This window comes from Hyla sarda, chromosome 5, assembly GCF_029499605.1.
Source record: "Hyla sarda isolate aHylSar1 chromosome 5, aHylSar1.hap1, whole genome shotgun sequence".
Lineage (NCBI taxonomy): Eukaryota > Metazoa > Chordata > Amphibia > Anura > Hylidae > Hyla > Hyla sarda.
The window spans coordinates 164650324-164663934 of NC_079193.1; the positions used below are offsets into that span (position 1 = coordinate 164650324).

Below are 13611 nucleotides of genomic sequence, written 5' to 3' on the forward strand. Positions count from 1 at the left end.
GTGCTGACATAAAGATGCATGAAGGGGGGTTCCTAACAATTTTCTCATCCCTAGTCATATATATATATATATATATATATATATATATATATATAATAAGGGCTAACTTTTTCCAGCTCCCCCCTGCTATTTACTCGTACATTTATATGGGCCCATTCACACTATGTATTCCAGAGCTGAATTCCATTACAGAAAATCTGGTGCGGCAGCCTCCTATTGTTTTCAGTGGGATTCTGCTGCACCATTCACACTAAGGACGTCACACTGACATCCGGCTGTGGAAATGTCAGATCCCAAACTCCGACAACAGAATAAACATGTTCATTCTTTAGGTGGAATCTGCTCAGAAATGCACTGCAGTTTATTTATGGAGATGGTACATCCCCTGCGGAGACTCTACTGGCCACGGAGGCTCCTCCAAGAATTTTTCCGGCCAGAGATTGTGTAGTGTGAACAAAGAGGAGATGTTCCAGAATTATTTCATGGGGATAACATGATGTAATTTAATAAAACAGACAAGTCAGTGGAGGCCACATGATGTTATCAGCATATTACTTATAATTACTTATAGGTTATTGATTATAAATTATGTTTTTCTGTATATGAAAAAAAAAACACTATTTGCTCCTAGTGGGAAGAAAAGAATGTTTGATGTTATCCAAGAAACAATGGAAACTGACTTCCCACCTTTTGTTGCCAAAATTCTCAGTTCTATAGCAAATCCTGGATTAATCATACCAGCAATTCTTCTTATGATGTAAGTACTTTTTGTTTTACTGACAAGATTAGACTGATGAATTATACTATGACATTGGGTGTACTATTATTAAGTTTTCTTATTTCTTTGTTACTTTCCCTGAAGTCATTTATATGTAAATGAGATGTCCTTTCGGGCTACTGTGTTCTTTAGATTGACAGGTAAAGGTTAATAAATAGCTACAACCATACTGTAACCCTAAACAACAAAGATTCTAGAGAGCTGTTACCAAAATTATTTTATTATACTATTATATCCTGTTTAAATGGACCCTACACTGACTACTAAGCCTAAGAATCTGTAGAATGCATTTCAAACAATCATAGTGGTATACTAATGTCTGCACACAATTATGGACATTTCTCAATGGGTTTAGTCAGGTTTTCTTTACTATAATTGTCGCAAAATTGTCGCAACTGCGACTACGCGATTTTTCGTGCCACATTTTGACTGGAAAGCGAGAAAAGCAAGTTTTCCAAAAATTAACTAGGTAGTAATAATTTTAAAATGGACTACGGGTAGTCAGGTATTTATTAACTGTGACAGTCACAACTGCGCAAAAAAAAGTCGCAACAGGGTTAAAAATTGACTAAATTTACTCCAGCTCAAACATGGAGCAGAAAAAGCTACTACCAAAGTAAAAAAGGGAAAATTGCTTACGTGAAAAAAAATTATCAACAGGCGGAAACCAATTGATAAATAAGTCACACATAAGCAAAAAAAAAAGTAAGGAAAAAATTACTAAAAAAAAGAATACATAAGAAAACATTGATAAATGTCCCTCATTATGTCTTACAGATTAGCAATTTATTACCTCAATGCTGTATCAAAAGCCTATCAGCAAGCAAACATAGATTTGAAGAAGAAAATGCAGATGGTAAGCTTTTATTTTACGGCAAATAGCCAAAATATAATAGATTTGTTTAATTTCAACAAAAAGAATGAAGACAATTTGAAAAGATGAAAAATCACCATAATATTTTTTTTATTCCAACTGAGAAATGATTTAAGTAGTTGTTATATTATGGTCCATTACACAAGAGCTGCTGAAGTCAAATACGTTTAAATATTCAATATGTGCCTAATTTAGATGTAATAGATTTTCACATGGAGTTAATGAGAAAAGACCATAACTTCTTCTTATCATGGAGTTGTCCTGTAATGCTATCATCTTCTTTTTGCATGGAGATCTAATCTTAACTTTTTTCCCAGCAAAGGGAAGAGGAAAAAAATAAGCGGAATAATAACACACAAACTAATTCTGTTATGAGAGATCTAGAAGAATTACTTCCTCCAAGTGCAAGAAATGCACTTAGGCTACAAAATGCTGCAACAGGTATGAAAATCAAAGAATGTTTCTAGATGATTGGGATGTTGGTTTCAAGTTTTAGGGCCCTATTACATGGCCCAAGCCAAGCTGTATATAGCGCTGATCCCATAGATTGGTGCTTGTTTACAGAGCCTATTACATGGCTCATTAATTGCTGGATCGCTTGTGTAGCCCTTTGCTGCCATCAGCTGTTAGCCACACATCCTCCATTACACACGGAGATGTGCGGCCGATGGCCCATGATTTTTTGACAGGGCAGAACAAAACAGGGCAGCGGATAAGCGTTTGCTTATTCATGACCTGATCCTTGTCCCTATTACACAGAGTGATTATCTGCAAAACTGGCCCTTAGATTAGAATGCAACACAACATTTATTTGGATTGCATGTTTTTAATGGCAATATTCAATAAAATAGAGAAAGGCTATGGCATACTGTTATAACAAAGTTGCAAATGTCCTATTATAACAAAGTTGCAAATGTGCAATGAACACACCAAGCCCCTTTAGCTTCTTTCAGCTCTGTTCTGCTTTCTTTAAAGGGATACTCCACCCTTAGACATCTTAGCCCATATCCAAAGGATGGGGAATAAGATGTCTGATTACGGGGGGTCCTGCCGCTGGGACCCCGCAATCTCTCCTGCGGCACAGCAATCATCTGGTGAACTCTACTCCGTGCCTGATGACTAGCGATGCCACGGTCACACCCTCTCAATGTTAGTCTATGGGAGGGGGTGTGATGGCTGCCAAGCCCCATCCCATAGACTTGCATTCAGGGGCATGGCCGTGACATCACTATACTCCGGTGCCGCAGCCAGCGTTCTAAACTAACACCAGGTGCGGCAGGCAGATCACAGGGGTCCCAGCGGCAGGACCCCCCACAGTCAGACAACTTATCCTCTAGGGGAGGAGTACCCCTTTAAGGCTTGGTTGATTTTGAATGGTTGTTACTTATCTTCAAGACTTTTTCACTTACTGGATTTTTTATCAGCAATAATAAAAGGGCACATCCACTTTAGTCAAATATTGCAACCTAACTTTATAACTTAACATTAATTCAAGTTCTAAATCCACATTCAAGATTTTAGATTGCAGATCTTTGTAAGGGTCACGGTAGGTGGTGGATCCTCTGGGCCTGTGGAGATGATGAGGTAAGCCGTGCCAGGGAGCGGAGTCTAAGCTGCCGCTGGTTTTCACCAGAGCCCGCCGCAAAGCGGGATGGTCTTGCTGCCGCAGGCAGCACCCAGGTCGCTATTCCTGGCACGACTCGCCCACACAGGTTGCTGGAATGGGGCATGGCACAAAAGGAAACAGACAAGAAGAGGTCAAGGTAGCATTAGGTCAGGGCAGGTGGCACAGGTGTAAGGTCAGGTAATGGAACACGGATATCAAGGACACAGGAACACAGTATGCTTTCACTAGGGCACAAAGCAAAAAAGATCCAGCCAGGAACAAAGGGGTACTGGCCCTAAATGTAAGAGCTCTGGCATGCGCGCACCTTAGGAAGCGGGGCACACGCCGGGGCTGCAAGGACAGGAAGACCAGGGAGGTGAGTGACGGGCTGGGATTCGCATGCGGGTGCGTCCCGCGATGCGAATCCCAGCCCCGCCGCCAGCAGGGACATGACAAGAGAGCACTCACGGCCAGCGTGTCTTGCCAAAGCACAGATGTTACAGTACCCCCCCTTTGGTCTCCCCCTCTTCTCTAGAACTCAAAAAGTTCCCCACTACATGAGACCAAAGAGTTTATGGAATGGGCAAAGGCTGTAAGGGACTTGTAGGTTTCTGTTGTGGAGTCTTCCATCTTCCAAGGTGACCAACTGGCAAAGAAGAATGGCCCCAATTCAACACTTTACATCTGAGTTTAACAGGCACAGAAGATATAACAGGAGGAACATTATGCCTTGGCGTGGAGTCCAATACTGCGACATTAGAGGATCTGGAAAGAGCATCGGCTCTGAAGCTTTTACTAGCAGGCCTAAGAGGAGGCACGAGACAGTGATCTTGGCAAAATTGTCCCCAACAAGTGATTTCACCAGATTTCCAGTCAAGTTATGGAGAATGACGTTGAAGCCAAGGAAGACCAAGAAAAAGCTCTGAAGTACAATGTGGTAGCACATAAAACTCAATTTTTTTTTTACGCAAATCCCCTACTTGCATGACGAGGGGTTCAGTGCGTAATTGCACGTTACAGTTCAGATTTTGTCCATTAACAGAAGAAATGTAGGAGGGCTTGACAAGACATGTGACATTTTCCAAAGGAAGTTCCTCCTGACTCTCGGCAAAACGCACATCAATTCGAGTGGCTAAATGGATAAGTTCACCCAGGTTAGTCAGAGAATTTCGTACAGCGAGAGCATCCTTGATTCTAGAGGAAAGTCCTTTTTTAAAGGTAGCACACAATGCCTCATCTTTCCAAGCAAGTTCAGAGGCAAGAGTACGCAACAGAACCCCGTAAGTGCCAACGGAGGAGTTCCCTTGGCAGAGGTTCAGAAGAAAATAGATAAAAGAAGGTGTAGCTCACTCAGTGGGTAAATATACCTGAGGTTAACTGGTGTTACCTTCACCCAAAGGTCTAAATAGTACAGAAAATCGATTTAGTGGATGAGTCAACTAGGTACCAGTCCTCAAGGTATATGTAAGAGAAAGTTAGTGAAATGTAAAGAATAGATGGAGATCCAGATATTAATTGAAAAAATATAATATATTTATTAAAGGTGATGTTGTTCGCTGGTATCTAGTGTCCCTGCAGGGCCCTTGCATGGGACAAAAGGCGCAGCGTAGAATAAAAAATGTATAAAATCAATGAATTAATAATTCAATAAAAAGAATAAAATAAAATAAAACTTGCATCTATAATTCATCCAATGTTGGCATCAATAATAATCAATTAACAGTGTGCTTAACTGCTCAGTCTCTTATAAGCACGAAGTGATGCCGGTAGCCAAATACACTGTCAAATAACGGCTTGTTGTAACAGTTGCAGTATCCAATCTCAATGAACAATGTATTAACCGATGGTAGTGCAGTGTAACAAACTCTCTCACAGATTTACTTGATGAGATGTGAAGGATAACAAAGTCCGGTGCACAGCACCACTCACCACCCTTGCGACCGCTGGTATTGCTGGTATCGGCAGAGGAGCTGTTTCGGTGATGTGGCACGGAAGTGTCAGGCCTCCGGCAGTAACGGTCTGTATCTCCTGTGTCCGGCAGCGTTATAGGTAGCACTGGAGTTGTCCTCTCCGCAAGGTCCGCGGCTGGCACGGATGGCACCGGCCTCGTGGGTAAGCCGAAGGTCCTTGGCTGGTGGAATAAAGCGGTGCATTCCAGGTAGCAGTGGGAGTGCGTGCAGCGTGAATTCGATATAGAGCTGGGATATGGGGATGATTATAGATAGATGCAAGTAGAATTCACAATTCTAGACGCGTTTCAAGGCCTCGGGCCTTTTCTTCAGTAGAGGTATTTTATTCTTTTTATTGAATTATTAATTCATTGATTTTATACATTTTTTATTCTACCCTGCGCCTTTTGTCCCATGCAAGGGCCCTGCAGGGACACTAGATACCAGAGAACAACATCACCTTTAATAAATATATTATATTTTTTCAATTAATATCTGGATCTACATCTATTCTTTACATTTCACTAACTTTCTCTTACATATACCTTGAGGACCGGTACCTAGTTGATTCATCAACTAAATCGATTTTCTGTATTATTTAGAGGTTCAGAAGAGCCATCTCGGCAGAGGAGGCTCGCGCGGGTTCTTCAAATGCATTGCGGAATTCTGAGAGGAAGGCCGACAGGTTCAAGGAGACCAGATCTCTACCATCCCAGAGAGGAGTAGCCTAGGCTAAAGCTTTTCCAGATAGTAGACTGACCACAAATGCCACTCTAGCATGCTCCATCGGGAATAGATCCACCATGTGTTCTAGATGGATAGAACACTGTCTGACAAAGCCTCTACACAGCTTGGGATCTCCATCATACTTAGAAGGCAAGGACAAACGAAGCTTGGTCCCGGGAGAAGCTGCAGACACAGGAGGAGGCTCAGGAACAGGTGGCTGCTGCTGTTGCTGTTGTTGCTGCTGAGCGGCAAGAAGCTGTTGCACCATGGCTGAGAGTTGATTTAGTTGTTGCGCCTGACAGGCTAACTGCTTCGACTGCTGAGCCATGACAGTGGAAAGATCCGAGACATCTGGCAAATGCACCCCAGCGGGATCCATGGTTGGATCTTATTGTAAGGGTCACGGCAGGTGGTGGATCCTCTGGGTCTGTGTGGATGATGATGTGAGCTGTGCCAGGGAGCGGAGTCTAAGGTGCCGCTGGTTTTCACCAGAGCCCGCCACAAAGCGGGATGGTCTTGCTGTGGTAGGCGGCACCCAGGTCGCTACCTCTGACATGACTCGTCCACACAGGTTGCTGGGATGTGGCGTGGTACAAAAGGAAACAGACAAGACGAGGTCAAGGTAGCAGTAGGTCAGGGCAGGTGGCACAGGTGCAGGGTCAGGTAACGGAACAAGGATAAGGAACACGGATATCAGGGACACAGGAACACAGTATGCTTTCACTAGGGCACAAGGCAACAAAGATCCGGCCAGGAACAAAGGGAGAAGCAGATACTTAACCCCTTAAGGGCCGGGGTTTTTTCCGTTTTTGCATTTTCGTTGTTACGCCTAGCGCTCCGGGTCCCCGCTCCTCCCCGGAGCGCTCACGGCGTCTTTCTCCCTGCAGCGCCCCGGTCAGTCCCGCTGACCGGGAGCGCTGCACTGTCATGGCCGTTGGGGATGCGATTCGCACAGCGGGACGCGCCCGCTCGCGAGTCGCATCCCAGGTCACTTACCCGTCCCGGTCCCCTGCTGTCATGTGCTGGCGCGCGCGACTCCGCTCTCTAGGGCGCGCGCGCGCCAGCTCTCTGAGACTTAAAGGGCCAGTGCACCAATGATTGGTGCCTGGCCCAATTAGCTTAATTGGCTTCCACCTGCTCCAGACTATATCTGACCTCCTCCCATGCACTCCCTTGCCGGATCTTGTTGCCTTGTGCCAGTGAAAGCGTTTAGTGTGTCCAAAGCCTGTGTACCTGAACTTCTGCTACCCATCCTGACTACGAACCTTGCCGCCTGCCCCCGACCTTCTGCTACGTCTGACCTTGCCTCTGCCTAGTCCTTCTGTCCCACGCCTTCTCAGCAGTCAGCGAGGTAGAGCCGTTGCTAGTGGATACGACCTGGTTGCTACTGCCGCAGCAAGACCATCCCGCTTTGCGGCGGGCTCTGGTGAAAACCAGTAGCCTCTTAGAACCGGTCCACTAGCACGGTCCACGCCAATCCCTCGCTGACACAGAGGATCCACTACCTGGAAGCCGAATCGTGACAGTAGATCCGGCCATGGATCCCGCTGAGGTGCCGCTGCCAAGTCTCGCTGATCTTCCCACGGTGGTCGCTCAGCAATCGCAGCAGATTGCCCAACAAGGACAGCAGCTGTCGCAGTTGACCGCCATGTTACAGCAACTTCTGCCTCTGCTACAGCAGCAACCATCTCCTCCGCCAGCTCCTGCACCTCCTCCGCAGCGAGTGGCCGCTCCTAACCTCCGCTTGTCCCTGCCGGACAAATTTGATGGGGACTCTAAACTCTGCCGTGGATTTTTGTCTCAGTGTTCCCTGCATATGGAGATGTTGTCGGACTTGTTTCCTTCAGAACGGTCTAAGGTGGCGTTCGTAGTAAGCCTTCTTTCAGGAAAGGCCTTGTCTTGGGCCACACCGCTCTGGGACCGCAATGATCCTGCCACAGCCACAGTCCAGGCCTTCTTCGCTGAACTCCGGAGTGTCTTCGAGGAGCCAGCCCGAGCTTCTTCTGCCGAGACTGCCCTGTTGAACCTGGTCCAGGGTAATTCTTCAGTGGGCGAGTACGCCATCCAATTTCGTACTCTTGCTTCCGAGTTATCATGGAATAACGAGGCTCTCTGCGCGACCTTTAAAAAAGGCCTATCCAGTCGCATCAAGGATGTGCTGGCCGCACGAGAGATTCCTGCCAATCTGCAAGAACTCATCCATCTAGCTACCCGCATTGACATGCGTTTTTCTGAGCGACACCAAGAGCTCCGCCAGGAAAAAGACTTAGATCTCTGGGCACCTCTCCCACAGTATCCGTTGCAATCTACGCCTGGGCCTCCCGCCGAGGAGGCCATGCAAGTGGATAAGTCTCGCCTGACCCAGGAAGAGAGGAATCGCCGTAGGGAAGAAAATCTCTGTCTTTACTGTGCCAGTACCGAGCATTTCTTGGTGGATTGCCCTATCCGTCCTCCACGCCTGGGAAACGCACGCACGCACCCAGCTCACGTGGGTGTGGCGTCTCTTGGTTCCAAGTCTGCTCCTCCACGTCTCACGGTACCCGTGCGGATTTCTTCTTCAGCCAACTCCTCCCTCTCAGCCGTGGCCTGCTTGGACTCCGGTGCCTCTGGAAATTTTATTTTGGAGTCGTTTGTTAATAAATTCAGCATCCCGGTGACCCGTCTCGTCAAGCCGCTCTACATTTCCGCGGTCAACGGAGCCAGATTGGACTGCACTGTGCGTTACCGCACAGAGCCCCTCCTCATGTCTATTGGACCCCACCTTGAGAGGATTGAGTTCTTCATTCTCCCCAACTGTACCTCTGAGGTCCTCCTCGGTCTGCCTTGGCTCCGGCTTCATTCCCCCACCATTGATTGGACCACCGGGGAGATCAGGAACTGGGACTCTGCCTGCCACAGGAAGTGCCTCTCCCTCCCTCCCTCCCAGTCCCGTCAGGCAAGCCTCTGTGCCTCCCCATGGCCCCCGTCCTGGTGTCACACTGCCCCGTGCCAGGCCTCGCCCTCTGCCCTCCCTCCCCATTCCCACTCCTGCTGTACTGCCTGCCGTTGAGGAAACCCTCCATTCTTTCCCGGTGTCCTCATCCCAGGGGAGGCAGTTACCGGACAAAGAGAAGGGGAGACCTAAGGGGGGGGGTACTGTTACGCCTAGCGCTCCGGGTCCCCGCTCCTCCCCGGAGCGCTCACGGCGTCTTTCTCCCTGCAGCGCCCCGGTCAGTCCCGCTGACCGGGAGCGCTGCACTGTCATGGCCGTTGGGGATGCGATTCGCACAGCGGGACGCGCCCGCTCGCGAGTCGCATCCCAGGTCACTTACCCGTCCCGGTCCCCTGCTGTCATGTGCTGGCGCGCGCGACTCCGCTCTCTAGGGCGCGCGCGCGCCAGCTCTCTGAGACTTAAAGGGCCAGTGCACCAATGATTGGTGCCTGGCCCAATTAGCTTAATTGGCTTCCACCTGCTCCAGACTATATCTGACCTCCTCCCATGCACTCCCTTGCCGGATCTTGTTGCCTTGTGCCAGTGAAAGCGTTTAGTGTGTCCAAAGCCTGTGTACCTGAACTTCTGCTACCCATCCTGACTACGAACCTTGCCGCCTGCCCCCGACCTTCTGCTACGTCTGACCTTGCCTCTGCCTAGTCCTTCTGTCCCACGCCTTCTCAGCAGTCAGCGAGGTAGAGCCGTTGCTAGTGGATACGACCTGGTTGCTACTGCCGCAGCAAGACCATCCCGCTTTGCGGCGGGCTCTGGTGAAAACCAGTAGCCTCTTAGAACCGGTCCACTAGCACGGTCCACGCCAATCCCTCGCTGACACAGAGGATCCACTACCTGGAAGCCGAATCGTGACATTCGTTTTTTGCTCCTTGCCTTTAAAAAATCATAACTCTTTCAATATTGCACCTAAAAATCCATATGATGGATTATTTTTTGCGCCACCAATTCTACTTTGTAACGACGTCAGTCATTTTGCCCAAAAATCTACGGTGAAACAGAAAAAAAAATCATTGTGCGGCAAAATTGAAAAAAAAAAACACCGTTTTGTAACTTTGGGGGGCTTCCATTTCTACGTAGTACATTTTTCGGTAAAAATGACACCTTATCTTTATTCTGTAGGTCCATACGATTAAAATTATACCCTACTTATATAGGTTTGATTTTGTCGTACTTCTGGAAAAAATCATAACTACATGCAGGAAAATTAATACGTTTAAAATTGTCATCTTCTGACCCCTATAACTTTTTATTTTTCCGTGTATGGGGAGGTATGAGGGCTCATTTTTTGCGCCGTGATCTGAAGTTTTTAACGGTACCATTTTTGCATTGATAGGACTTATTGATCTTTTATTCATTTTTCTTTTTATTCATTTTTAAATGATGTAAAAAGTGACCAAAAATGCACTATTTTGGACTTTGGAAATTTTTTGCGTGCACGCCATTGACCGAGCGGTTTAATTAATTATATATTTTTATAATTCGAACATTTCCGCATGCGGTGATACCATATATTTTTATTTTTATTTACACTGTGTTTTTTTTTTTTTATGGGAAAAGGGGGGTGATTCAAACTTTTAGGGGTTAGGGCAGGGGTTAAATGATATTCATTCACTTTTTTTTTCACTTTTTTTTTTGCAGTGTTATAGGTCCCATAGGGACCTATAACACTGCACACACTGATCTTCATCATTGATCACTGGTTTCTCATAGGAAACCAGTGATCGACGATTCTGCCGCATGACTGCTCATGCCTGGATCTCAGGCACTGAGCAGTCATTCGGCGATCGGACAGCGAGGAGGCAGGTAGGGGCCCTCCCGCTGTCCTGTAAGCTGTTCGGGATGCCGCGATTTCACCTCGGCTATACCGAACAGCCCACTGAGTTAACCGGCAGCTTTCACTTTCGGTTTTAGCCGTGCGGCTCAGCTCTGAGAGTGCGGCTAAAGGGTTAATAGCACGCGGCGCCGCGATCGGCGCTGCACGCTATTAGCGGCGAGTCCCGGCTTCACTATGACGCCGGGCCCGCCGTGATATGATGCGGGGTTACCGTGTAACCCCGCGTTATATCACGAGAGCAGGACCAAGGATGTACCAGTACGTCCTTGGTCCTTAAGGGGTTAAAGACTGGCCCTTTAAATTTAAGAGGACAGGAAGACCAGGGCACATCCCGTGATGCGAATCCTAGCCCCGCCGGCAGTGGGGACATGACAAGAGGGCGCTCAGCGTGTCTGACCGAAGTGCAGATGTTACAACCTTGTCCAATATAACACATTTATCATGGAAATGTTCATGATAAGCTTCACAAAAATGTATAATAATTATTACTAGTACTGATACAATTTTGTCCCTAAGACAAGAACAACTACTAATTATGATATATACTTTATTGAGGGCCAATAGTATCTTGAAGCCATCTAAATACTGCAACAATATTGATACAATAAGATAGATGTCTGATCGCAGGGGTCCTGCTGCTGGGGACCCCTGCGATCTCCCTGCTGCACCCGGCATCCTTTTAGAGCATTGGGTGCAGCGCCAGAGGCTTGTGATGTCACGGCCATGCCCCCTCAATGTAAGTCTATGGGAGGGGGGGCGTGTCGGCCATCACGCCCCCTCCCATAGACTTGCATTGAGGGGGCATGGCCATGAGGTCACAAGCGGGGTGTGACCGTGACATCATGAGCCTCCGCCTCGCATCACCAGTCATCCGACACAGAACAAAGTTCGCTCCATGAACCTGATGTCTGGGGTGCCACAGCAGAAATCACAGGGGTCCCCATCGGTGGGGAGGCTTCTCTACCACATGCAGAATAAAGAGATCTACAATAATAAAATAAAAAGAAGAAGAAAAGAAGAAGTATCCGGTTTAAATTGTTAAAAAAATATATAGATGATACATTACATCCTTTTAGAGTCCTGTTATAGTGACTCAATAGAATTGAAGGAGGTTATACTTTTTTTTTTATATATATAAATGTAGGATTGTATTTGAGCTGTGAACAGATTTATCAAACTGTGTGAGAGAAAAAGTGGAGAGATTTTACACAGCAACCAATCACAGCTCAGCTAATGAGCTCTGGTAAAGTGAAACCTGAGCTGTGATTGGTTGTTGGGGGAAAATCCACTCCACTTTTTCTCTCACACAGTTTGATAAATCTGGGTAATAATGTTAGACAATTTTATACCATCAAGACAAAAATGGGTTCCTAAAGTAAATATACCTTAACACAAACATATTTAATGAATAAAAGTGAAATGCTTGTTTATTAGAACTACAAAACCTATAATAATAACTAATATAACTATCAATTCTTTCTTTTAAGAGGCTAATGCAGGACAAATGGGCATACATCCTGGTAATGGATCAACCACACCAAGCCACACAGCACCAAGAAGAGATGGTTCAATAATGCCAACACCACGCATTGCTGTCACAAGTCCACCTGTGCCAAGACCCATGGGGCCACATATGGGTGGATCACCAGGCTTTTCTCACCCACAGGGGCCTCATCCTAGACATTAAGGGTTTGCACTTTGTTTAATGGTGCGGCACAAAGCTGCACTACAACTGCACCAAAGAAACTGCAAAAAAATGGCAAAACAATAGACAATAAATGGAGTTCTATTTCCTGGAGATATTCTCAAACTACTTATATCAGATACTGCGATTGTTGTATCATGTTCCGCATTACATTCTTTTCCCCCTATTGACATTAATATTTAAAACTGCCACAAAAACATAACATACAGAGTAAAGTCTGGTTCTTAAAAATAATTTAGAATAGTTTGCCTGGAATTTTTTTTCTTCTTCAAATAACTCAGTCCCCACCGCTCCCCGCTACCTGATCCCCATCTCAACACAAGGAAATGCCTGCTCAGCCATTCCCACTGGACAACAACCTTTAATACCTAAAAGATTATGATGCGTATTGAAATACAAGTATAAATGACATTTTTACACATTTAATTTACATTTATGGACACTGGGGTTTTTCCACTGCAAAACAATATTTACTTATTATGTCTTCCATAAATATTTTTTTAAAGAAAAATGTATTACTAAGTCAATGAAATGATGTACTGCTTTACATTTACTAGATTTTCATATAAGTACAGTATTCTGTCTCAGGGTTATACAAGTGTGCAAGTAGTACAAGAAGTTATTAAATTAAGCAGATGTCAAATAGTAGATTTCCCGAGGTCAAAATGAGCAAATTAGTTTCTCGTTACAGGGATTGAAGCCTTGGAGGTTTGCTTTAAAATATAACTCACTGTATATACTGTATGCTGTATTATCTGCAGGGTTTGCAGCAAAACCAACAAACAGGAAAAGTGTAGCGTGGAGAAATCAGCTGAATCTAAATGACATACAGCATGTGATGTTTTCATATATGCAAAATAAATTCTTATTTATCAATCCCATTTATTACATATGTCAATAGTATTAATATGTCTTTAAGTATTCCTAATATTGTTCTATATTTGTAACCATAGTGTGTATTTTTTGTATGGCTGCAAAGCAAACACAAGAGAAGTAACCAATAGATCAGGGGTTGGCAACCCCTGGCACATGAGCCACTCATGGCACGCATTTGAGTGGCACGCAACGGAGTGCTACTCAGGGGACATAGTTACTGACTGTCCCCAGGATGCCACCACTTTAAAACAGCATTGGCTGCTGGTAACAGATGTGA

At 45.7% G+C, this 13611-nt stretch overlaps 1 protein-coding gene across 2 annotated transcripts in view; it reads left to right on the forward strand.

Moving 5' to 3' along the window:
- Positions 1-13356, forward strand: part of TMC2 (transmembrane channel like 2) — an 86754-nt gene extending 73398 nt beyond the window's left edge. The window contains exons 18-21 of one of the 2 annotated variants that reach the window (XM_056520624.1): positions 632-757; positions 1556-1634; positions 1970-2093; positions 12241-13356. In XM_056520624.1, coding sequence (XP_056376599.1) covers positions 632-757; positions 1556-1634; positions 1970-2093; positions 12241-12440 — 529 coding nt within the window. In that variant the 3' untranslated portion in view covers positions 12441-13356. The remainder of the gene's footprint in view (positions 1-631; positions 758-1555; positions 1635-1969; positions 2094-12240) is intronic. The other variant, XM_056520626.1, reaches the window with a different exon arrangement.
- The last annotated feature ends 255 nt before the right edge of the window (positions 13357-13611 follow it).